Here is a 26,448-nt window from a genome sequence, read left to right on the forward strand (position 1 = left end):
CGTTTGGTCTATTTCAAATCGGGTAGGAAAGGTCATAAACTCAGGATCTATATATTTTATATATTTTCTATTATTTTGCTTTCATTGTCTAAATCAAAGATAGTGCATATTTTTTATAATGGTGATAATAACGATATATGGACATTTTGTATACTTTAAAGTAAATAATATCTGGGGAAAAAAACTTTAAAAAACACCCCTGGCCTGTAAAGAACATCACAGTTCTGCTCATAAGATTATATTGTGGAAGAAACTAACTGGAAGTTATTTAGACAGGTTAATTAAGAAGTACACAATGATTGGTGAACACAATTTAAAGATGTGTCCACTGTGAGGTTTTGAATCATCAACATGATAGATAATAAACCCCGTCTTGCTGAAAGCCACATGCACTCCATGCAGAAATGTATTTTGGACTTCACACATATACACACACATGATCATGATAAGAAAGTCTGGTGCTAATTTTCCAGCTATTTATAGTCATATTTGTGAGAACGATCCTTTTCAGAGGATATTTCCTCTATGGTATTCGTCCAGACCGTCGTAAAAAGAATGAAGAAGTTTTGAAATTTAGAATTCCAGAATTCAGCGTCATGTCTTTATTCTTCAGGGGTTCGAAAAGACAACAGCAAGAAGATAATATTGTGTCTGTTTTGAGCTTCACATTGAAAGTTTCCCTGGTGTTGCATTATTCCATTGTCTACAATCAAAATGGCCGTATCGCGTTCTTCGAATGCACACCACTCAGTCACCAGTCGAATGGTAGCGGTGGAGTATTATCCAAAGTCCCGGGAAAATCATGCCACAAATGGAAGGTCCTTAAACTTGGTTAGGTCTTCTGGATTACTGTGTAAATAATTTAAATTTGTCAATATTCTGGAAGCAGTGTCTTGATCAAGTTAGTAACCATACGATGATTTAGGGACCTCTTTAATGATGATACGAGAAGCACTATTCCATCCCGTGTATGCATCGTAGTTTCCATACCCGGAGCAGTCCCCGACCAGGAATTTCACATTAATTGATCCAGCTCCGATTGTGTGGCAGTACCCTGAGAAAATGATAAATGGGTTAGTTACTTTTGTTCATCACAAAGTAAAGGTAATTTTCATTATTTTTTGCATTTCATCTTTCTGAAATATACTGACAATGGTCTACGGCCCACTAAATCCCGGAATGGTTCTCGTTATTAATTCGCAGGATACTTTGATTGGTTATACGTTGCTTTTTTCTTTTCTTTTCTTTTCCTTTGCTTGTTTGTTTTTTGGAAGTGAGGGGCTAAATCTGCGGTTCTGTTTAGTCAATTTAATCATGGTAATGGTGCCGGCTAAACTGGTAAGTTTTAAGTGACTTATACGCAACATTTCACACGGTTGAGCACAACGAATTTGGCAACCAATGAAGAAAAAAAATATTTAAAAATGTAGGGATTCGGCAAGGGTTAGAGAGAAGAACGACTTGTGACATCATCAATAGCTCTGATGAAGTGATTTCAGAAAAAAAAGAATGATCTCCGAAAATATGAAGCCATAATGGGAGTGACCCTTGCCTAGACTTACGGGCGTCGATCCAGGATGGGGAGGAGGGGGAAAGGAGGGGGGATGTTGCAAATGCAATGATCTGAAGTATACGATATCAGCAATCATTAGCACTGCTGCACCCCTTCCCCACCCCTCTCCCCTACCCCCCCCCCCCCCCTCTGCTGAAACCACCAACCTTGTCCTGAATAATTTGAAGTATAATTAGGGTATTTTACCGTCATCGCTACTACTGCTATATTTTCAAATCCGCCATCTTTCGGTGAAGATGTCAAAAGAATACCCTGCGTTTAAAAGTGAATCTGTTATCTTTACCTGAAATACTCCTGTGTCTGTGCAGGTTCATGTTGTTAGTGTTGGCTTGATATACCACGCCATCGATAGGTGTAGGAGAACATTCATTGTCATTGAAAGTAAAATACCATCTCTTACAGCATCCACTGCATCCATAGAGACGAATATTGCCGCCATAGTAGACCCAAAGAGCGGAGTCACTCACCCGCTTTGTGAATGTGCACGTCTGATCGTTTGCAAGAAGTGGAGAAGATGGAATAAAATTGCCTTATATTATAAAAGTACGAATCAGACTTCTAAATAGAACTATCATGCATAACAACCCATTCACATCGTCAAACAAACTTCAAACTAACGTAAAATCAACCGACCGCCTTGACAAGTCAGGGGTAATGTAATACTTAATCCATCTATTGTCGGTCTGGTGCCGGTCTCGTTGGTGCAATACAAGTCGTTATTTTACATGCAAAATCCTTGGAATAGTTTAGAGTGTTGGATAAGATAGTATACATATTGCCAAAGGGTCCGCAAACGTAATTTCTTGTCTTATTATAGTGATAGTGATCGCCTATTCTTGTGATGTTCAAAAGAGATGTAGGCCTACATGTATTTTGTTTTCTGAAACCTTAAAAAAAATATAATGAAACAAATTGTGATTGATTGATTGAACATATTGCATTTAGAATATGACAGAACAGATATGTACTCACATAGATAGTGTCATAGTCATTGCCGTTAGCCGAGTACCAGGCACATTGTTTCCAGTTGTTATATTCAAGGAGTTCACCATCTCCTGGACTACCTGAGGGCCCAGTGGGTCCGGGAGGTCCCGGTGGCCCTGGTTTGCCCGCGGAACAAGACTGTGGAAGAAGACGATAACAAAAGACAGTTAAATTATTTTAAGATAGCCTATGCGGTCTTTTTTATAACCCAATAAGACAAGTCATCGTCCAGTGGTTTAACGCTTGACCTGAGATGTGAAGGTCGTGGGTTCCATCTCCGGTGCGGCACTTATTGTCCTTGAGCATTTGTTTACATCGCTTTTTTCCACCAAGTGTAAAATGGGTACTCGGTAAAATGAACGTTAATTTAGTTGGATTGCCACATTCAAGTTATATTCTTCCTACCGGGTAACCATTCACTATACCTGGGTGGAGAGTGGTAAATGCAGATTAATGTATCCCCAAGGGACATTAATGCCGTTATGTTTAAAGTTTCTTTTTTTTTCTTTCTTCAATGTTTGTATGCTTATCTAACAAATCATTTGATATAAGATATTATGGAAGAGTCAGTCCTCTTTACGTAGTTATAGCAAACATTTATACACGAAAAATGTAATGAACGCACTTTAAACAATGTAAAGAGGGGGAAATCTACTAATAAGGCAAAGCTTGTATGAAATTAAAAATCGTACATAGTTTCCGCTGAGATTTGCATACAAAATAACAATTTCACATAAAGATGACGAGGTGGGGCGCAGTGGCTCATGTCAGGGTCAAACATAGATTGAATGAAAACACAGATTTATCAAGAGATAAATAAAGACATCAAGAGAAACGAATTATCGAGTTTATGTAGTACGTCAAATGTTGAGGTAGGTCATGGTTGACACAATGAAATATTTTCTTCTTTTTTACATTGCCAATTGCCATTAACTTCAACGATCAGGAGTGGAAAAGTATGTTGGATATTGATGATAATATTTGACATCATATTTTCGTCAAACACATTTATTTTATGGGGAAAAATGACGGAATTTTAAGAGAATCGAAGAAAAAAAAAATTCAATTTGACCACAAACTGATTGTAATCCATTAACCTTCAGTGAAACTCACCGCTCCCCAAGCATTAACTTCTGCCATCGAGAGAAGAAGAAGCAAAGAAACCAAAGACAAAGCAATCAACATCCTTCCTGTTAAGGCCATTGCTTTTATTCCATGTAATATTCCAATATAGATGACGATATTCCGAAAAATGGCTTACGATGATGAAGATTAAATGAAAGACTCAAGTTTTAGTTTCCAGAAGATGAAAATTAAAATGGAGATGGGTTTGACGGACGGACAAGTGTCTAATAACCCATCCTTGAAGAGGGTGGATGAGTTCCAATGCACTCCCTCATCCTTAAGTTAAGAGCCAAAGCTTTATTGATTATTATGATGAGGGGGGTCCGCTTTTATTATTGAGAAGTAAAAGAATATCGATAGACCTTTCTCGCGTTTGAAAAATAGGCACAAAAACAGCCGGGACACGATTCTAAGAACCCTCCTGTCATTGTATTCAACCCCTTCACCCCCCACAATTTGCTTCTGTCCCTTCTCTCTCCCTCTCTCTCTCTCTCTATCTCCCCCTCCCCCTCCCCCTCTCTCTCTCTCTCTCACTCTCTCTCTCTCTCTCTCCCGCTCTTCCTCTTCCTCCCTCACTTCCACTCTCTCCCTCTCTCTCTGCACCCCTTTCTCTTCCTCTCCCTGTCTTATTCTCTTCCTCATCTCTCTCTTTATTTTACTATTTCTCTCTCACATCTGACGAAATGCGTGTGACGTGTTTCCTATAATAACATTTATTATGCTTACCTACAGCACTTTACACAATTTTTTTTTCTTTTTCAGGAGCGTCTTTTTTTTCTCTCAGACAAAAAATAAAAACAAGGTGGTCATCATTATTTCAAGAGCGTGTTCAGGAAAAAAAATACAAAAACCTAATTGAAATAAAGATATACCGGGAAGGGCGGCACACAACAACAAATTTATGCACATGGTTTGTTCATTTTTTATTTTTTGTGGGGGTTGGGGATGGGGGATGTTGTTATTTTAAATTGAGCAGTAAAGCGAATACTTTAATCAGAAAACACGATATGGCACAATTTCCTCCTAGATGTATACACGTACAATGATTGATATATCTCTTGTACAATAGATCCTAATTATCGATTTCTCTTTGTTGCAAAGCTTCAGAAGAACGCCGCAAATTGTAAACCGATCATCATCAATGTGTCATTTGATTGATGAATTGATTAATAATGCGGCTTTGTCTATAATTTTATATTTATTTGGAGATAAAGAAATTAATCTCATTTGAGCGCCCTTGTGTGTTAAAAGATTATTATCATGTTCGATGCTCATTTGTATGGCTTCCCGATCACGTTTTATTTGTCAAAATGCAGTGTGTTACTATATTTATTTTTCGGTTTTGACGACAATAATTGGAAAGAGGAGAATAATAAAAGAAAATGTTGTTAAAAGGGGACAATTATTATCGGGGGTAATTCAATGCCATGTATTTTTTCCTGACATGATTTCTAGGATCCCCGCCCCCCCCCCCACCCCCTTCGTGAATATGATCTTTAAAAGATCCGCCAGAAAATTTGTATTCCCTGCCCGCTTTCTTAATTCTCAGGTTGAAGGATTGATGATTTGGGATTCACAGATTTGAATAGGAGTGACACCCCCGATGTTGGGACTTCTTCCACTCCGTGTCAGCCCTCTTTTGGTACCACCCAACACCCCCTGGAACATCCTCTCGAAGACAACAGAGAGAGTGTGTTTGCCCCATCGATCCGCTCAAAATAGCTAATCGTATCGATTGGTTCATATGGGACTAGAGGATTATGGGAAGGGTTAGAAGTCCTACAAGACACTTCACAGGCGAAGAGATAGAGGGATTTAGATGGAGAATTAGTTAATCGAGTTGAAGCTGGAATAAATGTATCCATAAATCGATATTATTGTTTCTCATGGCTCGGGACCATATTTTTGTTATTCGATTATAATGATTTGATTATATTTCTTCAGGATGTTCAGACATGTTCCATCGAATCAAAAACGAATTATCATGTGGAATTGATAAACTCAAAACGAGCACATATTTCAAATATGAAGCTAGGTCAAAGGATGCTTATTTAACGCGATTCATAATTTGCGTAGATTGATTCAACATTTCTTTTTAATATTTTTACTCTCCTCTCACTCCATCCAGTCTCAAGCTGTCCCTCTCTCTACCCACTTTCCACCATCTCTCGTTTGTTTCCTTTTCCTATCTTCTATCCCAATTCTCCCGTGTATAGTCTCTCATGATGCAAGCAAGCCCCCTCCTTCAGTTTATCGTCCCTTTCCGCTTCCTCTTCTACCCTCTCCCCCTCCCACCACCGCCTCATCCACTCCATATTATGGCCTCTCTCTCTCCCCCCCCCCCTCCCTCCCTTTTTACTTCGTTCTCTCTCTCCCTCTCTCTTTCTCTCTTCTTCTTTCCCTCCCCCTCTCTCTCTCTCTCTCTCTCTGCCCCAAGCTGCTGTTTTCTTTCCCTTAACAACAAATATAATGAAAGTTCCGACGGTATAAGGGCAATGTAATCAAATGATCCGATCTCTTTATACATTTTCTATTTTATCACTTAATAAAATATTATATCCATATGTACATGACAAAGTATTTATCTAACTTAAACATATTTATTTTTTTCTCCATTAACAAAAATATCGTTACAATTCTGTTTTCACAACTATTTCATGTCAAATTCTACTTTGAAGCCAAGGTCTCGGTTCTGTTCATCAGGATGTAAATTTTGTGAGCAAGAGAATCAAACTAATGGAAACTTATTATTATCATAAAATATGACAAACAAGGTATACAATTTACAAAAAACCACCTCGCTGCCTGTATGTGAGGTGACGATTGCCTGAACTTTGGAAATTTCAAAATTCTCATGTAGCTGCAGCCTTATGCCATCTCGTATACAAATGAAGTTGTCTGGTGGCGTCTATACGTTAAGTCTCTGAAGTTCAGTCGTAGGAGCTTTAGTCCAGATACATGTTTTTTTTGTTTAAAGGAATAAGGTGAAACTGGTAATTCCTCCACTCTAATTATCGCACCACCGTTCCATTCCGTGTAACTGTATTGTATTGTATTGTATTTATTTTCCGTCATTTAAAAAAAACATGAACATAATTATATATATATATATATATATATATATATATACAATCATAAAGACACACTTATAAAAAAAGAAAGACGGAGGGATGGCCCTACTCAGCGTTGTTAGCATAACAATGCTGGTTTACAGGGGGGTCCCTATAGAAATAGAAAACATGAAAATAGTTATTACAAAAGTAAGGAAAACTTACAGCAAAATAAGAACTTACAATAATAATTACAAATTCAAGTAAAACAAGAAACATGAGAGAAATAGTTACGATATTTATACAAGAGAGAAAGCTAGACAAGTAAATTATTTATTTAAAAAAATTAAAAAAAAAAAAAAAAAAGTAACAGTCGAAGTATTAAATACATATCTTAAGTTTCTAATGCCCTTTACACACGACGCATCAATTTTATTGAGTTATTTCCTGCGCTATTATAATTTGCAAATTAAAGTATGTATATGCGCCAGTAATTCCAAAAATGGTATGCACTGTTGCATTCACCCTTTGTATGATATCCTTCTTTCAAGGCGCGTCAAAGATCGCGTCAGTCTCTGACGCAGTTTTACGTCAGTAAAGAACGCATCGTGTGCAACTGGCGTAAGGCTCTGAGCGTTTTGGTCCAGATTGCTTTTTTTTTAGGAATATGGTGAAGCTGGTAGTTCCTCCACTATAATCCTCGAAACAGCGTTCCATCCCGTGTAGCAGTCGTAGGTTCCATACCCACTGCAAGCGCCAACATTGAGGGCGACCGTCACTGAACCAGCTGCAATGTTGTCACAGACTCCTGTAAGAAAATGAGAGAAAGAACGAGTGAATTGCGAGTAATTTTGTTTATAGCAGACGATGAATCATACTGTCTTGATGATCATAATATATTATCAAAGGCGTAGCTAAGAAAGTCGCGGGTGTATGTGCCCAACACCCCCCCCCCCCTCCCAATTGAATGGCGATCTTAGAAACTAGGAAGGGTATAACAAGAGATTTTTATTTCAAAAAAGAGAAGAGAAGAAGGCAAATGAGAGGACACGGCACCCCATAGTCGATAGCATTACTAATTCATTTTCCAATCAGAGCATACGACTGGTGCCCCCTCCCCTGACGTCCTCTTAATGGCTGAACGCTATACCGGTAGCTTTTAAATAACCGCGCACAGTAATAAGGTCTATGAGATCTAACAAAACGGTTTTACCAATAGGGGTTGTTGATAATTGTTAAGAATTTTAAAATGTAAAACTTTTAGCAACAACATGGCCTTCTGTTGAATATTGTGCGATAAGAGCTGTTGGATCAACAGTAAGATCTGTTTTATACTAAAATTAAGGATTCTGCCACAACTGGATACCCAGGAGTACCAAAGATTACGATTTCTTCATAATTATCATGTTGATTTTGGGAAGCAATCAGTGGCAATCAGTGGCTAGTGGTCCGACAGTACAGGAGACCAAGGGTATCCGTGTCATGAACTCTCAGATCACTTTTCACGAGGGTGAAATAGCTGCTGGTCTCTTTAGCCAACAGGCTATACCGGGAATTTTCTATGCATTGCCTTTTTCTTAAATCACTCCTACCCGATATCGTACGATGTCGGTGAAGATCAGCAGCGTTGTAATACGCCATGTAGACGGTTCCGTCAATGACTTGAGGTGAACTGCATTCAGCGCCGTTGAACGTCAAGTACCATCTACAACAGCAACCGTGACAATTATGAAGTCGTGTCGTACCACTGAAGGCAGCATACAGAGAAGAGGTGGCTGAGTTCTTGGTGAAACTACACGTCTTCAAAATAAAGAGAGACATTAAGATCAATATCAATATAAATCAAAGGCATATTTTGTGTGTTTGATTAATTTTTTATGTTTCATTAATGAGAATATGACATCAGGCGCAAAAAAAAATCTGACAAGAAAAAGAAGAAATTGTACAGCTTGTTCGGGTGCCTCTGGGGTCTAAAATATTTGACATGGTGAACAAAAATTAAATAAGGGCCTATTTTTTTCTTGGTGTACTTGATAGAATAATAATATTCCGCTTTTATATAGCGCTTAATACAAATGTCTCTAAGAGCTTTACAGATATACTATTCCAGTCATTGGATTCAATACTTGTCCTCACACACTGTGTGCACAATTACCCCTCCCTGGGGAGCATTCCAGCCATGCGTTACTTATTGTATTGAGACGTAGTTCAGATATATAAGACACGCGCATGCGTGGACTTTATTAAGTCATTCAATCCCGTAGGATACATACATGTATATCATAACATCCCCTTTTTTTTCAAATTAAAATGTTAACTATTGAATGTACACTTATAGCCTTTTGCTAGATAAAAACTTTCCTTTCTAATATGAAAATCTTAGAAAAACTCTTAAATGATTTTCTTTAAATAAAACTCAAATATTTGTTATTGTTGTAAAACTTATTAATTTCATACGATTTTGGAATGTGAGGTCAGGTTGATCATTTGCTGATCTTGTATAATATTGTTATCCAATTATTTGTACTGTCTGATACAACTTTGAGTAAATACGTGCACTTATTCAACTCAAAATTACACTCAAGTATAATCAGTTACTACTGTTTTCCTAAGCAATAATAATCAATTTCCACATTGTTTGTATAAAACACTTGTTACGTGTCTCTGACAAATGTTACGGTAATTTGAACTTATTGATTTATTTCAATGTCTAAATATGTAACAGACAATTAACAAATTGTCGCCTCGTTACTCGTATTCTGCTTAATTACGAATCAATGTCATTTCACTTTCATCTGCTATGATTACTATGAACTTGTATTTTACCATAATAAATGATGAGTACAGCTCTGGAACATGAATCAATGTAATGTCTTACTTTGTACTTTCTAACTCTAATAACTAACTCTATGATATTTACAAGTTTGTTCCCATCTCATCCTGTATGGAAAAAAGCATATACTGTACACGACTTAGTGTAGGTCCTGTGCTTTGCAGTTGAACATATCTATAAAATGTAGTAAACTTCTTACTAGTGAATTGAGATCCACATGGCAATAATAGATCAACATTTTACTCAAAGATCAAGAAAATATCACTTCCTGTATAACGTTCAAATAAACGTGATAATCGAATATGTCAGTTATAGGAGCATGAATATTTATCCACGGGCATGCAAATTAACGAGTAACATAGTCCTTCAGATAGTTTGGACGTTTGACCGTACGCCCTGAACGAGTTTTCGGCGCTAGTTCAATGTCATTTGATTGGCTTGCCTGAGGGGCAGGCCGCGCTTCAGTTTCATCAGGTGTTGCATTGTGGTCATTTGCGTGTTGAATTTCCGCGGTTTCGTTGCTGCTCGTGGTTGTTTCATCAGGAGGATTTTCAGGTGTTTGACGCAAGTGTACGCGATTGCGACGGTAGATGCCGGAGGGCGTTTCGACAACGTAGGAACGCTCATCCAAGCGTCGCTTCACGATTGCTCTTTCCCAGTTCTTTTGCCCCTGGACAAGAGGTTGCATTCGCACGGTATCACCTTCCTGCAGTGGGGTCAAATCTTTTGCAGATTTGTTGTAGTTGTACGCTTGCTTTGCGATACGTAATTGCATCTTCTCACGTTCACGTATTACCCTTGGCTCGAGTAGACTGGCTGAAGTAGGCAAGAGCGTGCGTGTACGGCGATTCATAAGTCGTTGGGCCGGACTTGTATCCAGACCTTGCGAAGGTGTATTGCGGTGATCCAACAATGCAAGGTAAGTATCGGACCGCGACTTATCACTCTTCATGATGATGCGTTTTGCTGTTTTGACTGCGGATTCTGCCTTTCCATTGGCTCTGCTGTTACCGGGACTACTGCAGAGATGCTCGAAATCCCATTCACTTGCGAACTGCCGAAACACGGCTGATGTATACTGGGGCCCGTTGTCGCTAACGACTTGCGTAGGGCTTCCATATCTCGCGAAGTGTGCTTTGAGCTTTCGAATCACCAATTGGCTACTTGTGTTATCCAATCGGTCAACTTCAAAGAAGTTGCTGTAGTAATCGACGGTTACCATGTAATCTTTTCCCTTCAATGAGAAAAGATCTGTGCCTATTTTTTCCCATGGCCTTTGAGGCAGATCATGAGCCATCAGAGGCTCCTTTTGTTGCTTGACTTCGTATGATCGGCATACATCACATGTCGCGATAAACTGCTTGATTTCACTAGCCATACCAGGCCAAAAGATTGATTCGCGAGCACGTCGAAGACACCCTTCCATGCCCAGATGGGATGAGTGGATCTTTTCCTTCATCTCCCTGCGAAGGCTTATTGGAATTATCACACGCTCTCCTTTGAAGATTAGACCATCATGAACTGCTAGTTCATCTCTGTAACCGAAATATGGTGTTAGCTCCTCAGGCAGAGTGTGCCGGTCATTCGGCCACCCGCTGACGATGACGCTCTTGAGCTTCTGAAGTATTTGATCTGCAGCGGTCTGCTCACGAATTTGCTGAAGGCGCTCATCTCGGATAGGTAAATGTGCTACCATATTCACTTCTTCAAAGAAATTCACTTCGCTTGGATCACCACCAACTGCCCGCGACAAGGTATCTGCGAGATACATGAGCTTTCCTTGTTGATAGCTGATATCAAAATGATATTTTTGAAGACGGAGGAGCATCCCCTGAAGGCGTTTCGGAGCCTTCACCAGCGGCTTCTTTATGATCATTTCAAGCGGCTTGTGGTCGCTCACAACGCTAGTAAATCGACCAAACGTGTATTGATGAAAACGCTCCATTGAAAACACTACAGCTAGCATTTCCTTCTCAATTGAGGCGTACCGCGATTCTGTGTCGGTCAAGGATCTACTGGCATACGCTATGGGGCGTCCATTCTGCAGAAGTGCTGCTCCCAAACCCTTGTTGCTTGCGTCGCATTGGATGGTTAGCTCTTCCTTAGGGTTGTAGTAGGCCAAGAGTGGTGCTTCTGAAACCATTCTTTTGATGTTTGACATTGCGTTGGCTTGCTCTGTAGACCATTCCCATGCTATGTCTGGGCGTGTCAGCTGTCTGATGGGTTCTAGCGTATCGGACAGACTGGGCAAGAATCTGCTTAGGTAGTTCACAAATCCCACTAACCTCTGCACGCCTTGTACGTCAGAGGGATTTGGCATTTTGAGGACATCAGCAACCTTCTTTGGATCAGGCTGTAGTCCTGCACTTGTGACGACATGTCCTAGGAAAGGAATCTCAGTTGCTCTGAACACGGACTTCTCCTTGTTGAGCTTGATGTGTTGTTCAACACATCGCTGGAACAATTGCTCAAGCTTCGAGTCGTGGTCGATGATTGCTTCTTCCATCGTTGTCCCTTTCCCATACACAAGGATATCGTCTGCTACGCAAATCACCCCTGGCAGTCCTTCAAGTGCTTGATGCAATCTTTGCTGGAAGATTTCTGATGAGGCACTTGTACCGAATGGTAAACGGCGCCATCGGTAGCGGCCAAAGGGCGTGTTGAATGTCGTCAGGTGGCTTGAGGGCTCATCAAGTTTCACTTGCCAGAATGCAGAACTCATATCAAGCTTGCTGAAGATCTTTGCTTGGTTGAGATCTGGCAAGATATCCTCAACTATAGGTAGAGGGTAGTGCTCGCGTTTGAGTGCCTTGTTCAGTGGCCGTGGATCAATGCATATCCTAAGGTCACCATTCTTTTTCTCAGCCACCACTAGTTGGCTGACCCAACTCGTCGGTTTTGTCACCTTCGCGATCACTTCACGGTCAACCATGCGATCCAACTCTGCTTTCACTTTTTGTTTGATTGCATGGGGTAGTCTTCTTGGAGGTAAGATGGTGGGCTGCACCTCTTTATCCACTTGCAGGTTGACCTCTCCAGGCATCTCTCCCAGCTCTCCATCAAAGACTTCTGCATAGCGTTCTTCAGGCTTGCATGCCTTGTCTTTCTGGCTGGAAGCTGCGTGAACTCTTATGAAGTTCTCATTATTGACCGTGATGAGCTTCAAATGCTGGCTGACTGTGCTTCCCAACAACGGTGTGAAGTCCTTGTCCACCACTATGAATTCCACCGAATATTTCTGCTTCGTCTTGGGGTTTAGCATCTTGACCCTGCTGACGCCTTCGATGGCCATTGTGATTTCGTTCCACATCATGAGCTTTTTCTTGCTAGGTTTCAGGACGTAGTCAGCCCCTTCCAGGTGTCTCAATGGCAGGATGTTGGCACTCGCCCCGCTATCCACCTGGAAGTCTACTGCTTTCTCATTGATCATCATTCTGGCATACACCTCATCTCTCGGTTTAACGGTGTTGATGGTGATTGTGACATTGTCTATATACTCGGTGCTCGAGTCACTGTCGGCTGGATCATTTACTTGGTGCATTCGTTTGCTCAGCATGCACACATTGGCGAAGTGGTTTTGCTTTCCACATGCCTTGCAGGTTTGTCCGTAGGCTGGACATTTGTTTTTGTCCCTCGGGTGCTCCCTGCCACAGTACTTGCATTGAGATTTTGCTGCTTTGCCAGTGCTGCGCTTGCTGTTATCTCTTTTTGGTCCACCGCTCTGCTTTCCTTTCTTAAAGCTTGGCCGGATCTTATGGATATGAGCCGCTGATCTGCTGCTACCGGCCTCACTGAAAGCTTTGAGGTGCGATTCAGCTGTCTCTGCGCTCTTACAGATGTCGATGCAGCCACCGAGTGTCAGTTTCCTTTCTTGTAGTAGTTGCTTCCTCGTCTGCGCATCATTGGTGCCCAGCACTATCTTGTCCCGGAGGAGGCTGTCTGTCATGCATTTACAGAAATTACATGATTTGGCGAGAGATCTGAGATTGGCAAGAAATGACTCAAAACTCTCACCTGGTTCTTGTTGCCGTTTATTGAAGAGGTATCTCTCGTAGGTTTCATTCTTCTCACCGACAGCGTACCGTTCAAATGCCTCTATTATCTCATCCAGGTTGCTAGTTTCCCCATTGGCATTAGCGAAAACAAAACTGTTGTATATTTCTAGTCCCAACGGGCCGATTGTATGCAAAAACAATGCCGTCTGGTACACTGATGCTTGGCGATCCAGATGTGCTACCACGCTGTAGTTCGTCCACATCTGACGCCATGTTTTCCACCCCTCAATCACTCCGCGATTTATAGTCAATTGGGGTGGTGGTCGTATCCCGCTCACGGGAGGCGGTGCTGACACTCTCTGCTGAGTGCGACCCGTCGCTAGCTGCGTAGGCGACTGGTCAGCCGTCCCGTTCTGCTCGACATTGCCATCGGGCTGCTGCTGAGCGGCTGTCTCATGTTCGCCTGTTGTAGGCATATTTTCTGACGGCTGGATTCACTTATTCAAGACCTCAAAATTTGTTCACACATATATTCACCTCAGCTTGAAACTTGCGCTATTAATTTAGCACTGTCCTTTTTCTCGTAGGATTTAAGCTATCCTGTGAAAATGTCAAATTCTAAGGCTCCGCCGCTGCCACCATGTATTGAGACGTAGTTCAGATATATAAGACACGCGCATGCGTGGACTTTATTAAGTCATTCAATCCCGTAGGATACATACATGTATATCATAACACTTATGGCATTGGTTTTTTGTAATGGGACATGGTTCAACTGTGCCCCTGATGTAATTAAACCCAATTCGATAAAGATATGAGAAAACTATTGAGATAGTTTCCATCATCATTCTATATTTTAGTATCTGAACATCCACAACACTCCGTTTCCATTTTCATTTCAAGATGATGACGGCATTTCAATATTACTAAAAACAGAATATCTTTTACTCTTTCAGTATATACGCAATTAATTTTTGTCTCTGACTACTTACATAGATGGTTCCACTGTCACTTCCGCTGGCCGAGGTGAATGTGCACTGTCTCCAGTTCCTGTTGGCATTCATGACGTCATACCAGGTACCATCGGTCCCCGATCCCTGAGAGCCTTCATCCCCCTCTGGTCCTGGGAGACCCTCAGGTCCTACGCACTAAATCAAGTTTCGGGAGATGGTACATTGGTAAAAATTCACAGTGGAGTAACAAATTAAACGTGAGGACTAAGTCAATTTTGAAGGATGTTATTTTGGTTGAAATTCACGTCTAGAATTATGGTTCGACCAAGCTTCAAAAATTCAGTCCTAGGTCTTACCTATCAAATCAAACGTGTGGGAGGCGGTATATAATTATGTGGAAACATTGACAGAGAGGTCGAAACAATTAAAGCCGAAATTGTGAGATGTTAGTTGGGTAATGGAAAGGGAAATATACTGTTTGTTAAATGTACATTCTGATTATGAACATTAGCCCAAAACGGTCACAATCAGTGGCGTACAAATAGAGGCGGCACTGTTCTCATGGGGGAGGCCGCTGGTCTAACAAGGTGGATGAAAAGCAAATAACAAGCCCACCAATTATGGGAGGCTTCGGAAGTGGTTGTATCATCTCCTTTTAATTCTTCTTCCCCTCTTTCTTTTTTTCTTTCTTTTTTTCATTTCTTCTCCCAAACCAAAATACCCATATTTGCGCCGCTGACTCGTCAGACTGATGACCAGGCGCGGATCCAGGATTTCTTAGGGGGGGGGGGGGGCCAAATTTGAAATTATGCGAGCCAAATATTGGTACGTTATGGTAACCAACATTGACGTAATGCGGGGGGGGGGGCGAGTTTCCCCTCCCAGGCTTTGACGTTTCATTATATTATTAGAGAAAGAAGACGATTCGTTGTACCGTTCTCGAAAATAATTCTCGTCTGAATTTAGCTTTCTCCTCCCGTGCGAAGCGCGGAAAATTTTACGATTTATTAGATTATTAGAGAAAGAAGACGATTCGTTGGACAGTTCTCGACTCTTAATCCTTGTCTAAATTCAGTCCCCCCTCCCCCTCCTGCGCGAAGCGCGGAAGCTTTGACGTTTTATTAAACTATTAAAGAAAGTAGACGATTCGTTGTACCGTTCTCGAAAATAATTCTCGTCTGAATTTAGTTTTTCCCCTCCATCGCGAATCGCGGAAAATTTTACAATTTATTAAATTATTAGAGAAAGAAGACGATTCGTTGTACAGTTCTCGACTCTTAATCCTTGTCTAAATTCAGTCCCCCCCCCCTCCTGCGCGAAGCGCGGAAGCTTTGCCGTTTTATTAAACTATTAAAGAAAGAAGACGATTCGTTTTACAGTTAGCGACTCTTAATCCTCGTCTGAATTCAGGTTCCCCCATTCCGCGCGAGGCGCGGAAGCTTTTAATCTTCATTTAATCATTAGAGAAGAAGACGATTCGTTGTACCGTTCTCGACCCTTTATCCTCGTCTGATTTCAGTTCCCCCCCCCCTCCCGCGCGAAGCGCTGAAGCTTTTACATTTCATTAAATCATTAGAGAAAGAAAAACGATTCGTTGTACAGTACTCGACTCTTAATCCTTGTCTAAATTCATTTCCTCCCCCTCCTGCGCGAAGCGCGGAAGCTTTGACGTTTTTTTTAAACTATTAAAGAAAGAAGACGATTCGTTTTACAGTTAGCGACTCTTAATCCTCGTCTGAATTCAGGTTCCCCCATTCCGCGCGAGGCGCGGAAGCTTTTAATCTTCATTTAATCATTAGAGAAGAAGACGATTCGTTGTACAGTTCTCGACTCTTAATCCTTGTCTAAATTAAGTTCCTCCCCCTCCCCTCCCCCTCCTGCGCGTAGCGCGGAAGCTTCTATGTTTCATTAAATCATTAGAGAAAGAAGACGATTCGTTGTACAGTTCTCGACTCCTAATCCTCGTCTCAATTCAGGTTCCCCCTCCCGCGCAAAGCGCGGAAGCTTTTAATCTTCATTTAATCATTAGAGAAGAAGACGATTCATTGTACCGTTCTCGAAAATAATCCTTATCGGAATTTAGTTCCCCCTCCATCCTGCGCGAAGCGCATAAGCTTTTACGTTCCATTAAATAATTAAAGATTCGTATTACCGTTCTCGCCTCTGAATCCTCGTCTCAATTCAGTCCCCCCCCCCCCCCCCCCCCCCTCCTCCCCTCCTGCGCGAGGCTTTGACGTTTTATTATTAGAGAAAGAAAACGATGCGTTGTACCGTTCTCTAAACTCTTAATCCTTGTCTGAATTTCAAAGATGTTCTTTGTCTGCTTCTTTTTCTTCCTACGTCCTCTTCCGATTGGGGGGGGGGGACCGCCGCCCCCCCCCCCCCTGGCTACGCGCCTGCGGTCAGATAAACACATCTTGATACCTTGTCCGACCCCGCAAGCTCAGGGGTTTAAGGCAATAAATTACGGTCAGATAAGCATTCAGGGGCCCGCCTTAGGGCCCCTGGTGTGGTCGAGGCGGCAGAGCCGGCCCCGGAAGCTCAGGGGTTTTAGGCGTTTAATTAAGGTCAGATGAGAATATTTTTGTGTATACCTTATTATTTTGTGACACTGGCAAGTCACTATTTGGCGTGGGGTCCAGGGGGCGGAGCCCCAAAAAATCAGGGGTTTTAGGCATTAAATTACCGTCAGATGATCATCTAAGGGCCCGCCGTAGGGCCCTAGATGGAATCCAGTGGGAAAAGCCCCCGGAAGCTTAGGGGTTTTAGGCATTTAATCACGGCAGATGAGCATATTTTGATGCCTCGAGGCTCTCGATCCTCGCCGTACCTCGGGCCCTGACATGTAGGAATCTCAAGAATCATATTTTTTGCCTGGTTGTAAATTTAGGATTTTTTTTTATTTTCCAACAAACACATACAAACGTTTAATTTACTAAAAAGTGAGGAAAAATTTTGGAAATTATGTCATTTCAGCATTATTTGTAATACACCGTTGTGGAATCAGAAATAAACCACGTTTGAATTTGATTTCCCCCAAGCCCCCCCCCCCTCCCCCCCCCTCTATCAGTACGCCAGTATCTCCTCTTTTCCTTTTTTTCCTTTCCCTTTCCTTCCTTCTCTCTTATTTTTTTTTGATTGGGGGGGGGGGGGGGTTAACAGCCTGGGAGGCAAGGCCCTTTCGGCCCCCCGATCTCCTTCTTCCCCCTTTACTTTTCTTCTTCCTCTTCTTTCTTTCCCTTTTTCTCCTTTTCCCTTTCTCCCTTCTTTTCCTTCTTCTCTTTTTTTTTTTTTTTTTTTTTTTGCGGGGGGGGGGGGGCAAGGCCCGCTCGGCCCCCCCCTGGATCCGCGCCTGCTGATAACAACTACCTGATGCAGATACAGAATGAAAGTTCAGATCGGTGATGACAACCTGTCGACACAAGAAGTTTGGGTAGATAAACTTTTGAATACACATAAATAATAACAAATATAAAACAAATACAAATTCCAAAAATATCATAAAACCTACCTGTTGAGATGATCTCTTGAACAAAACAAAGAAGAGTATTCCAAGTAGATACCATATCGTTGTTGTCGCCATTTTGAAGAAGCACGAATGTGAAAATATTATAAGACCTTCTCTCTAAACACGTCTTCAAATTTCAACGATTGATTTTTATATTCTTTTCTTTCCGTTTATTTGCATTTTGGTTGAAAACTAAATGCCTTCCACGACCACCTCTTCAAAAAGCCTCGATCGATTGGACTTACAAAGGGGCTTCGGGGAGGTGTAAATCGCAATATATACGCCAGCTTATGATGTGCAGCGACTCTCTTATTTTGCATGTCATTAATAACATTAGCGTAGCGTGGGTCGAGCCATCGAAGGGGGCACTGGTGTCATGGGCATGTGGGTTAGGAATGCAGGGTCTAAAAGGGGTCATATATTCTCACTTTTACATTTCCTTTCAACTTTCTCTTTACTTCCTTCCCCTTTCCTTATTTGTGGGTGGCTGTTCCCTCTTTCTGCCCCTCCTCTTCGACACCACTAGCAGTCAATAATGTGTATATTACTTCGGCAACAGACATGATCCGCAGAAAGAAAGAAAGAACAAAATAAGGAAACCGAAACAATGATTAGTATATTTGGATTAATTTTATTTGGCAGATAAAGACCATATATATACAAAAGTATTTACAAAGGCGTTGCAATTAAATAATTATCTCAAAGTTAAAAGAACATAGCACAGAAACAGAATAGCAGTACTAAACGTATGAAAATAATAGATAATGCGATTTATAGGTTATTAGGCCATTATATGTCATGTTTTGGTGTAATGTTTTAACAAATTTTACAATATAAATATCACTACCTAGACAGAGAAGATAATTATAAGCACGACAAAATATATAAAGAACGAAAAGCTACCAAATGTGGAAACAGAGAGTTTTAAAGAATGCTATTGCGTGTTTGTTAAAGTCAATTTCAGATAGAAGCAGTCGATTAGGTGAACGCGAAGAAGCCTAATGCAATTACAAAGAATCTAACTTCTGTTGTAATTTTGTCAAAGTTTGTTGTCACGATAAGAAACGTCTGTATAAAGCGCCCTATAAATGTAATTATTATCATTATTTTAACTAAAAGATGCGTAACTAGAAGTTAAGGGTGGCTGTATGACAGCCCCCTCCCCCCCCCAAAAAAAAAAAATCTTTCCACTTTTGAAAAAGTGTAATTGTTGTCGGCAAAATCTTATCCAAGTTGGGCAGTAAATTGCCACAAAGTTTTGTTGCCCCCCCTCCACGATTTTTCTGATTGCTCAAAAACGCATATGGATGGCGCCCCGCCACTCGCTGACTTTTTTCTTTCGAGTCTTGCGCGACTTTTAAAAGAATTTTTTTGAAAATCGGACCTACGGTTACATGGTCACGTGACCTTTTGTCTTTGCATGTCAGCCCGAAAATCGCTCATTTTCGTGATTTGTGTACAAAACATATGGCAAAGTCATTTTTCCTAAAAACAGATCAAACATGGGTTATTTGGTCTTGTTTAAAGTTTAGGTGGTTGTTTTGGGTGTCAAAATAGTTGAATTGTAGTAAAAAATGAAATAAAACAACAAAAACAATGAAATACATAAGTTAAAAAAACAATGAAATATATAAGAAATTATCAAAACAAGGGATAACATAAGGAATAAGCTGGCTCTTCCAAATTTTTTTGTTGTATTATTATTCAGAATGGTCTAATGAATATATGTAGTGAAAAAGAATGCCTAATTATGAATAATATATGATTTATGGGTAAAAATGTGAGTTTTATGACTTTATTTGCAAAAATTACCATAAATATGCAAATGAGTGAATTTTTCCAAAAATTGAAATTATCATATTATTCTATACACTTCACTTGACATGCGTGCAAATTTTCGCGGCGATCGGCCGCTTCGCGGCCGAGATCTTAAGGGGGGCCATAATGCCCCCCCCCCCGGCCATACTAAGACCTCAAATAGCCCGGCCTTATTAGGGTTAATAGTTCACATCAGGGTTGTTGATTTTTTTTGATTTTTTTAAAAAAATCAAAAATTTTGTTTTGATTTAAATCGGATTTTTATGATTTAAATCAGATTTTTTTGATTTTTTTTCCAACAAAAAATAATGGTCACACTTAACAAGTTTTAGACTATATTTAAACTGTTTTACACCAATAATAGTGGTCAAGTAGTCTTTTGAAAATTGTGTATTGTACTATTTGACACAATAATCCACTTATATACAGGTAATTTTTTTTTTTTTTTTTTTTTTATTTATTTGCATTATAGAGAGGGACATTTTATGGAAGCCCAAGTAATGTTATGTATTACGTATACATTTAAACTCTTGAAATTTTTATATCAGTCTGTACGTTAACATCTAATTTGAATGTAATATTTAACCAGATTTGCAATAGGCACTTCCTGATATGCTTGTAACAAAATACACATTTTATGTTTTCATTACAGTGTAACCTCAGTTCCAAATAAAACTTCAATAAATTTCGTTGCAAGATGCAGGATAAGCACCACTGTCCACCACATCATTGATGTGCTGTTTTTTCAAACTATTACATGAACAAGCAAGCACAGCAGTTGTATTGCTGCATACAGTAACACTTGCCCAGCAACTTTCCCATTTTTAAATTCTTACTTATTAAGTATACATGTGTACTTTGAAATTGTGTAATTGAATGTATGGGTATTGATAAGAAAATACACAAGCATGCAAATATACATGTAATTCTTATCAAATGTACACATATGCCTTCAACTTAAGTAATTGAAAGAATGGGTATTAATAGTAACAAGAAGGAGGTACATACAAGTAGTTCAGCTGTTTTGTAAAAGTATCCAAGTTGTGGACTTTGAGCACCTTTGTAGATTTTATATATTATTTTATTGAAGATTTAACAGTTTGGTGTACATACAGAGAGTTATTTATCATTACTTCGTTAGAAACTTGTTGTTTTCATCAGTTTTGCTTGTTTTACAATTTGAAAATAAAACAGTGGTGTTAAATCAGACTCCATGAGGGTGTATCATTCTTTTAAAGTATCTCTAAAGCATGTGGAACAGAAATGAAAATGATTACATTGAAAGTATCTGTTAAGAAGAAGAGAAAATAGAGAAAACTAATTTTTTTCATAAAAGTTGATTTAAATCAGTGATTTTTTTGAAAAAAATCAAGTGATTTAAATCGCGATTTAAATCATGATTTAAATCGACATGATTTAAATCAAACAACCCTGGTTCACATTCGTGAATGCATATGAATTATAACGGTTAGAAGAAGGACGTGTGTCCTTTAGAATACCTAAAATTACAATCCTTAGACAGAAAAGAAGAATGTCAAATTAAAGGACATCACAACTACTGTTCAGCTATATGGAGATGCGGGTAATTCTTCGATGATGATCCGAGAAATTGCATTCCAGCCTGTATAGCAGTCGAAGTATCCATACCCGCTGCATGCTCCCACTACCAGTGCAACTGTGACACTACCGGCAGCGATATTGGTGCATATTCCTATGAAAAAGAAAACAAGACACGATGAGATATTTTACTGTGCCTCTGGAACAATCTTCCTGCATTTCTAAGAAAGACAAAATTTAATCTAAAAAAAAATTAATTCTACGTAATGTTTCGTAACGATTTCATTGCAATTGCATTGTTACCTGCACTAATCAAGCCTGTTAAGACAATTAGCCGATACTCCAGCAATCCAAAACTATATGTTTGCTTTTATCAATTTGTATTCACTTTGTGTACACTGTCACTCTCATGGTGTGCCAAGGCCGGCGCAAGTCACTGACACACGCCTACGTTAGGTAATGTCGCCTCTTAAGCAATTGCAATTGCAATTGTGCAATGGACATAAACTCTGCCTTTGCACACGAGGCGTCATTTTCAATGACGTAGAACTGCGTCCTTGACGCGTGAGATTTTGGACATCTTTCACATTGTGTTTGCCATTTGAATAGTTCTAAAATTAATTTCTAAAATGGGATATGCAATTACCATGCTCAGCGTGGGTAGCCTATTGACGCAACCGCAGTCGAGCCTGCGAAGGAAATTAGCCCATAATCGAGTTAAGTAAGGATTTTCCCAATTTTGTATTTTGCATTCATGTTTTAAATGATATCCTAAAGTCATGCGTGAAAGTCCGCACCATTTTATGACGCTGTCCTACGTTAGGTATAATAATGGCTCTTCGTGTAGCCTACATAAAGCAAGTTGCACCCGAGGCGACATGATATGACAAAGGACTGCTTTGAAGCACCATGTTATTGTACACAAAGTGATTGCAAAATGATCGATGCAAACATAATTCATTCGTAGCGTGTCTGGGCTATTTGCCTTCGCTAGCTTGATCAGCGCAGGTAACGACGCAATCAGAGGGCATATGGCATAGTGACAAGCGATGAATTCCTGATTACTTGCGCCAAAATAGTGGTCGATCTTGACGCACTATCACCCTCTCTCACCTGATATCGTGCGGTGTCGGTGAAGATCAGCACCGGTGTAATGTGCCATGTAGACGGTTCCGTCAATGACCTGGGGTGCATTACATTCAGCGCCGTTGAACGTCAAGTACCATCTACAACAGCAACCATGACAATTATGAAGTCGTGTCGTACCACTGAAGGCAGCATACAGGGATGACGCTGCTGACTGCTTCGTGAATGAACACGTCTGAGGAAGCAGGAATATAAAAAAAACGAAACATTCTTGTGAACTAATTATTTGTAAGTTTATTTCGATACATGCACTGTAAAGAGTAGATTCAATGGACACTAGGGTCAAATATTATAGTAAATGCTGATAAACATAATCAACATTATGAAATGTACAAATTGAAGATGAAATTGAAATTGTGTCTAAGTTGCACATGACTTACACGAGGCACTATTTTGATTGAGTTTTTGCCTGCGTCAATCAAGAACAAAAATTAATTGTCCGTGTTCCGATAAAGGCAATCACTCTAGATCTCAAGGACCGCGCGGATTGCTGACGTAGTCCAAAGTCAGCAAAATATTGCCTATTATGCAATCCTATTTCTAGGCCTTACTCATTTCACCAAAAGATTAAAGTAACATTTGTATTAGGAACATACTTTGTCGTCAGTATTGCTATTTGTTTCTATTGAAGAAATCAATGAGCTGTTAATGTAAAAATGCTGACTTTCATTTCACCTATAACAGATGCTGCATTGCATTTGAATTAATTGTAAATATTATTGATTAACACGGATTAACTACAATAACAGCTCCTAAATATAAATCGCTCCTGAATTAAACACAGGCAGTTTTCAATCACTTACATAAACAGTACCACTGTCTCGACCGTCTGCCCAATTGAATGTGCACTGTCTCCAGTTTCTGTTGGATCCCATGACATCGTACCAGCTATCACCTGTCCCTGTTCCCTGGCTGCCCTCGGATCCAGGAGGGCCATTTGGCCCTTCTGGACCAACACACTGACGGGTAAGGTGACATGGAGAACACGAGAGAGAGATAATATAGAGAGAGATAGAGAGATAGATAGAAAGAGACAGAGAGAGAGAGAGAGAGAGAGGGGAGAGAGAGAGAGAGAGAGAGAGAGATAGAGGGGGAATCGGAAGAAAGGTATAGAGCAAATCCCAATGAAAAAAGAACGATTTAAATTGTCAGCAATGCCATAAGAGTGGAAAGAAAACCTAGCTGTCTTTATATTTGGCACCTCTATTCAGGTGTGAGGTGTTGCATGTATAGTGGTCATTATATCTATTCTCCCGCTTGACAGAACTAACAGTTTTCATTTATACCTGGCTTATTATTTATTTTTTTTAAATAGTTTTATTTCAACAGGGTGGTCTCATTTCAAGTCCATTTCTGGACCTGCTATCCCAGAGAGCCCGGCTTAGTGACCACCTCTACATATTATAGTAGTTACCTAAACTGTCTCCAATCCAGTCTGCTGTATAGAACCATTCCAAAAGGCCTTTTATTGGCAGGTTTGACTGTATATCGTATGGGACTATACATAATAACTGATAAAACAGTAATCTGTGATCATGATATATAGTGATACCAGAATAAAAAGTCAGTGGTCTAATTTTCACTCTTTTTCACTAAACGAGAAACATAATCATTCGTTGCACGTCCCCATCGCACGATATCGAAATGGGAAGCGTGAAAGCAAATCATAACCCTGTTTATTATAGATATAAATAGCTTCCAATGCATCTTTACGTAAAATTCAGAGTGTAAATATTATGACGGGAGTTACAAAATGACAAGAAAAGCTAGTTTTGTGCTGAATTGACTATACAGATAGTTTTACAACGTGCATGCGTATTCATAAAACAAAGTAAAAATTGTTTACATCATACTAGTTTTTGTATCATGAACAAATTCACCGTGATGAATATCCCGATATTATCACTCTGACTTTAACATATATGTCAACATTTTGTATTAACACCGTACTCCGTATACCGTGAACTAAAAAAAAACCTACCAGTATCAAATATCCCTCCCATAAATTAGATGGAAATCTAAAAGTAAATTTTAAACGTAATCGCACATTAACATGTGCAAAAATGCAACAACGAAGACAGTTTACATAAACTTTCTTGAGAAAGAGTAACTAAGCAAGAATCATATTCATACAAAACACTCAATTTATTTATTCTAATGAAGTAAAGCTTAACCTAAGGAATAAAAGTGAAGAGTGTGAACATTACCTGTTGACATGATCTGTCAAATAGAAGAGCTAACAAGAGTAAACAAACGAAACGGTGCCATCTTATCTCCACCATCTTGGATTTTAAGAGGTCCTCTCCCCTCCGTATTGATTATGTTTCTATTCTTTAAGTCAAGCATAAAAGAAAACCCTCCTTCTGAGACCACTAAACGAGTTCCATCCTTCGAGGGCTGGACTAACTTAGTAGAAACATCGCGCTAATCAATAATGAATAATTTCGTATTCCCTTTCCCCTGCCCACGAAACAATCTATTGTTGAATGTGTTTTCCTATTTTTGCTCGAGGAGGGGCTGTTCTTCATTTTCTTATTGTTGTCGTCTTTGTAGTATTTTCATTTTTCTACTTTTCAGTTTCTCCAATGGATTTTTAAGCATATTTTCAAGTTTATGTCGATAGTATTTAGCCATGCCAGCGCATCCTATCCTTTTATGCTGCAATTACAAGCATTATGTTGCAATGTTTACATAAACACATTAAACGTTAAAATGTGTAAAATCCTGTAATATAGAATTTAAAGAGAACTACACAGATCAAATCGATCGCAACATGATAGCAGGCGCGACTATAACGCTAGTATAATCATTTGGCTGCGTCGCTGCGACAGCTCACGACTAATAATGGAGACACGATATTGCGAGAAAGTACGCGGAATGGCAACAATTTTCACTTGGAATCACACTGAATTGTTATTAACGACACATTTGTGAGCTCCAAGTAAAATTTTGGCCAAAAGTAGCCTGGAGCTCACAAAAATATCGTTCATTTTTTCGTCGCAATCAGTCACAAAGTATCACAATTGTGTTTGTCGCGCTCCCAGGGCAGATCGCGCCTTGAATGTCAGATTCTCATTTTTTTTGTCTCCAATCAATCACAATTAAGGATCATCGGCCGCCAACCCCTTACTAAGTTTCTGACTCACGGAAACTAAATCGAGAAAGGTTTGACACTGCGACAAATCTGTGATTATTTTGAGAGAAAAATTCGTCCTTGTTTTCACGAAGTGACGGTAGAGAGCAAAATCGTAACGCAAAGTGAATGCAATTTTTGTTCACTACCGTCACTTCGTGAAAACAGCGACGAATTGTTGCATGAATTTCCAAACGACTCACGCGAGAAAATTGATATTTCGCATTTTGTCACAAACATGCTAGTAGCAGCCAAGTGAGATAGGGACATTAAGGGATGGGATCGAAGGACTTGCGATCAATCCGGATCAATAGCAAGTTTTTTTTTAAATAAGAGGTGGCCCTGTATACAGAGGCGGCGCTCCTGGTGGTAAGGGGGCACAATGGCCCCCACTTTTTCAAGTACCCCAAAGTGCCCCTTTTTACATAGAAAAGTGCCCCTTTTACATTGTAAGAAGTGACCCTTTTTACATAGAAAAAGTGCCACTTCCCCTTTTCACCTCTGAACATTTTAAAACGTGCCCCTTTTCCTTCGACAAGTTCCCATTTTCCCTTGCAATAAGTGTCCATTTTCCATTCTCAGTGTCCTTTTTAATCTGTAGTAAGTGCCCTTTTTCAGGTAGTAGAGAAGTTCGATTCAATTCAATTCATTTATTCACTCAATATATAAAAACAGATACATACACTTGCGTATGAACGCATACAGTCATGACTGTATGACAAAATAAAAAAGATGGACATAGTAAAATCTGTAGTTGACTGCACAAGAAATTG

The 26,448-nt window shown here is 39.8% G+C and overlaps 3 protein-coding genes across 5 annotated transcripts in view; all 3 read right to left on the reverse strand.

Moving 5' to 3' along the window:
• The window catches only part of LOC586840 (collagen triple helix repeat-containing protein 1), an 11,840-nt gene extending 7,874 nt beyond the window's left edge, over positions 1-3,966 (reverse strand). Inside the window, exons 1-4 of one of the 3 annotated variants that reach the window (XR_004061816.1) lie at positions 3,671-3,966; positions 2,546-2,695; positions 1,857-2,061; positions 1-1,054 (exon numbers count right to left, since the gene is read on the reverse strand). The exon at positions 1-1,054 is cut by the window's left edge and continues 1,313 nt beyond it. Coding sequence is in view for 2 of the 3 variants with exons in the window: in XM_786603.5 (XP_791696.4) it covers positions 903-1,054; positions 1,857-2,061; positions 2,546-2,695; positions 3,671-3,760 (597 nt within the window). In the remaining variant the exon portion in view is untranslated. The remainder of the gene's footprint in view (positions 1,055-1,856; positions 2,062-2,545; positions 2,696-3,670) is intronic. The other 2 variants (XM_786603.5, XM_030972953.1) reach the window with 2 other exon arrangements.
• Positions 3,967-7,104: 3,138 nt separating this feature from the next.
• On the reverse strand, positions 7,105-19,279 carry LOC586827 (collagen triple helix repeat-containing protein 1). Its single transcript, XM_030972324.1, has 4 exons — positions 18,025-19,279; positions 14,553-14,708; positions 8,325-8,532; positions 7,105-7,540 (listed from the first exon to the last, which is right to left on the reverse strand). The coding sequence occupies exons 1-4, from the start codon at positions 18,094-18,096 to the stop codon at positions 7,392-7,394; spliced, it is 585 nt and encodes a 194-aa protein (XP_030828184.1). The 5' UTR covers positions 18,097-19,279; the 3' UTR covers positions 7,105-7,391.
• Positions 19,280-21,279: 2,000 nt separating this feature from the next.
• On the reverse strand, positions 21,280-24,887 carry LOC586807 (collagen triple helix repeat-containing protein 1). The gene is made up of 4 exons (XM_786572.5): positions 24,750-24,887; positions 23,346-23,501; positions 22,510-22,717; positions 21,280-21,550 (listed from the first exon to the last, which is right to left on the reverse strand). Exons 1-4 carry the CDS (start codon positions 24,822-24,824, stop codon positions 21,402-21,404), a joined length of 588 nt encoding a protein of 195 aa, XP_791665.2. The 5' UTR covers positions 24,825-24,887; the 3' UTR covers positions 21,280-21,401.
• Between the last annotated feature and the right edge of the window lie 1,561 nt (positions 24,888-26,448).

Source organism: Strongylocentrotus purpuratus, unplaced genomic scaffold, assembly GCF_000002235.5.
Source record: "Strongylocentrotus purpuratus isolate Spur 01 unplaced genomic scaffold, Spur_5.0 spur5_scaffold_6, whole genome shotgun sequence".
NCBI classification, from domain to species: domain Eukaryota; kingdom Metazoa; phylum Echinodermata; class Echinoidea; order Camarodonta; family Strongylocentrotidae; genus Strongylocentrotus; species Strongylocentrotus purpuratus.